At 58.3% G+C, this 2,804-nt stretch overlaps 1 protein-coding gene across 1 annotated transcript in view; it reads left to right on the top strand.

Annotated features, from left to right (window-relative positions):
* The first annotated feature begins 1,954 nt into the window (after positions 1 to 1,954).
* The window catches only part of ATP8B2 (ATPase, aminophospholipid transporter, class I, type 8B, member 2), a 25,207-nt gene continuing 24,357 nt past the window's right edge, over positions 1,955 to 2,804 (top strand). Inside the window, exons 1-2 of the mRNA XM_011987418.1 lie at positions 1,955 to 2,016; positions 2,263 to 2,330. Of these exons, the coding sequence (XP_011842808.1) occupies positions 1,955 to 2,016; positions 2,263 to 2,330 (130 nt within the window). The remainder of the gene's footprint in view (positions 2,017 to 2,262; positions 2,331 to 2,804) is intronic.

Raw genomic sequence — 2,804 nt, forward strand, 5'->3', positions numbered from 1 at the left:
CGGCCAGACGGGACGGAGGTGGCGGCCGACTGGAGAGGAGGGGCTGTCGGGTGCCCGGGGACGGGGTAGAGCGGGGGGCTGTGTGTGCAGGATGGGAGGATGGGGTGCCGAAGGGGCGCGTGGAGAGCAGGAGAGCGGCGCGAGTGCCATGGAGAAGCTCGTGCAGCCTCGGCCAGGGGAGACCCGCCCAGAGAGTTGTTGGGCGAGAGGAGTAAACGGGACCCGAGGGTTTGGTGCCTGGAGAAGGGAGTTTGGGCTGGTAGGCTTTGTCTCAGTAAGGTGGAGGTCTCTGCCTGAGGAAAACTGAGGGTGTCAGGAGGGGCGGTAGCTCTGGGACATGATAGCTGTGCTGGGAGCCCTGAGTTCTGTCCTTGGTGAGGGAAGGTGGCCCGAGCTCGTGTTGGTGGCCAGTGAGCTGGGGGTCTCGAGTTCCAGTTCCTCCTGTTTCCCTGACCTGCCAGCCTCCTCTGAAAGAAGTGGCCAACCTTTGGGGCTCTTGCTTGGAAGGGAGCAGGGATCGGACCTATAGGAGGAGCTGTTTTCCTCCATGGAGCATTGCCTGCTTGCCGGGGCTGGCTATTTTTATCCCAAATGTGGCCGAGAGGGGGCTGGGGCTGGGTGACCGGGCAACGTGGCTAATGGGCCTGACCTGCTCAGAAAAAACCCAGGCTGTGTGAGACTTTGAGAAGGAAAAGTGAGAGGGGATCCCTGTTCCCAGGTTTCTCCTCCCTTCCCCTTGGAATGATGGCCCCCGCAGAGGGGATGAGGTCTGGGGCCAAGCCTGCTTCCAGTCTCCCCAGGGTCTCAGAGGTAAAACAACTTTCCTGGTCCATATCCAGACTCCTGACTCCTGATGGCGTGTGCAGCTCTTACATTAACTCTTTCATGGGACTCAAACTCAGATCTTTAGGCTGATAGTGTTTCTTGATCCCTTCCTCCCCAAGGGCGGGGCTGCCCGTAGAACTTGTGATGTCCACCCTTGCATCCTTTAACCTCTCCCTGTGCTCCCCACCCTCCCGTGACTCATACTCAGACTGGGTGGAGACCCTGGCTGGGGGCCCTGGAGGAGGGCTTAGCATCTCTAAAATATGGATGAGGTTTTTCTTCCTGAGCCAGGCACCCTGGCCTGCCATAGTTGGAGAAGGTCAGGGATGAAAAGGACTTCTGGTTTTCAGGATTGCCTGACCTGGTGTAAGGGCGGGATCTGAGCTAGCGCAGGGAGAACTGGTGTGGGTGACTAGGCCATGGGCAGAGTCTGTAATTACAGAGGTTGGCCAGACAGGCAATTAGTATCTCTTGGGGCTGACAGGCTGGTGGGGTATGCCTGGTAGGCTAGAGGCAAAGGGAACCAAAGAGGATGAGCAGGTGAAAGGCCTTCCACCCAGAAAAGGAAAGAGGAGGTGACTGGCTGGCAGTTTCCTTTGGGCCAGGCTGGGGAGTAAGGATAAGGCTCTGCCTTGTAAGGCCAGGCCTTGAACCTTTTGGGAGAAAGAAAGGACATGGGAAGGTGGAAGCAGGCAGAGGCCTGTCTCACTGGTGCTCCCTGAACCTGCATCCTGTGCCATACTGACTGGACTAGGCTTGGGGTGGGATGGAGGGAGGGGCAAACTCCCCACCAGGGTTGGGAAGACCCCTCTGGCAGCCCAGAAGGGTGGCTGACCCAGGCTGAAGGGAAGCTGTTTGGGGACTGTGCAGAGAGTGAGGGCCATGCCTCTAATGTGAGCTCCCCTGGAGGAGGTGATGATGGAAGCCCTAGTAATGGGGGGTGGGGATGGCAGGGAACTTATAAGCCTTTCGAGAAGGGTGGAGCCTGCCCACCCTATTTCCTGATGCCCTGCCAGGTGTTTCCTGGCTTATGTTCCCTCCACCCCACCCTTTGGGGAAACTGCTTTCTAGTAAGCACAAGCACTACTCATTGCCACCAGAACACATGAGAACCTCCATGGTCCCTGGGATGGATACCTTGAGAGCTGTGCCCCTTTTTTCAATATCTGGCCTCTTCTCCTTTCCCTACAGGCATGGGCTTCTGTAAAGTCTCAGTCCCCCATGTCACTCAAGGGAGGGGCATGATGGGAGGTGGTGGGGGAAGTCCCCTCTTTCCCAGAGACCCATCATGGCAGTAAGAGGAGAGACTGGGAAGAGGAGGCTGGGGGGGGGGGGCAGGGTCAGAGCTGGAGAAGAGGGTCTTCAAAAGAGGTCTCATGAGGGGAGGGAAGGGTTACCCTCAGCTTCCTGACCTCATTCGTCTGTCACTTCTTGCAGGGTCTCCCATGGGATTGCTGGGACCTCGCTGGGTGAGATGGCACTGTGTGCAAAAAAGCGCCCCCCAGGTAAGACAGGCAAGGAGGGGAGATCCCGGGAACCATCAAGAGTGCGTGGTGTTGTTATGGCTCAGGGAGCAAAAGGAAAAGGGACAACTGGTATGGGTCTGAGGGAGGGTAGCTTACAGCAGTCTCTACCAAGCTTAGGGGGAACCTAGGAAACCGAATTCTTCCGCTTGATCCCAAAGCTGGGTTATTGCCAGGACGGCGCTGAGCACCAGCCCTACGCCCCGAAACACCTGCAGTCTTATCGTGGGGCACCTGCAGCTCCTGCTCTCTGGCCCAGGGAGCTGTGTTCTCATCTCTGCTTGGTCCTCTCACCCCCTCCCTGCTCCCCTCATTTTTTCATCTACCAGTCCTCTTGGTTTTTCCGCGGGCGGGGGTGTGTGTGCGTGAAAGCGGTTGCCCCCAACAACGCCGGTAGTCCGCTCACCCGCATTGGCCGGGCCCCCGCATTGGCCGGGCCCGGGGGTGGGAGGGGAG

The sequence above is a fragment of the Mandrillus leucophaeus genome, unplaced genomic scaffold (assembly GCF_000951045.1).
Source record: "Mandrillus leucophaeus isolate KB7577 unplaced genomic scaffold, Mleu.le_1.0 Scaffold310, whole genome shotgun sequence".
Classification (NCBI taxonomy): domain Eukaryota; kingdom Metazoa; phylum Chordata; class Mammalia; order Primates; family Cercopithecidae; genus Mandrillus; species Mandrillus leucophaeus.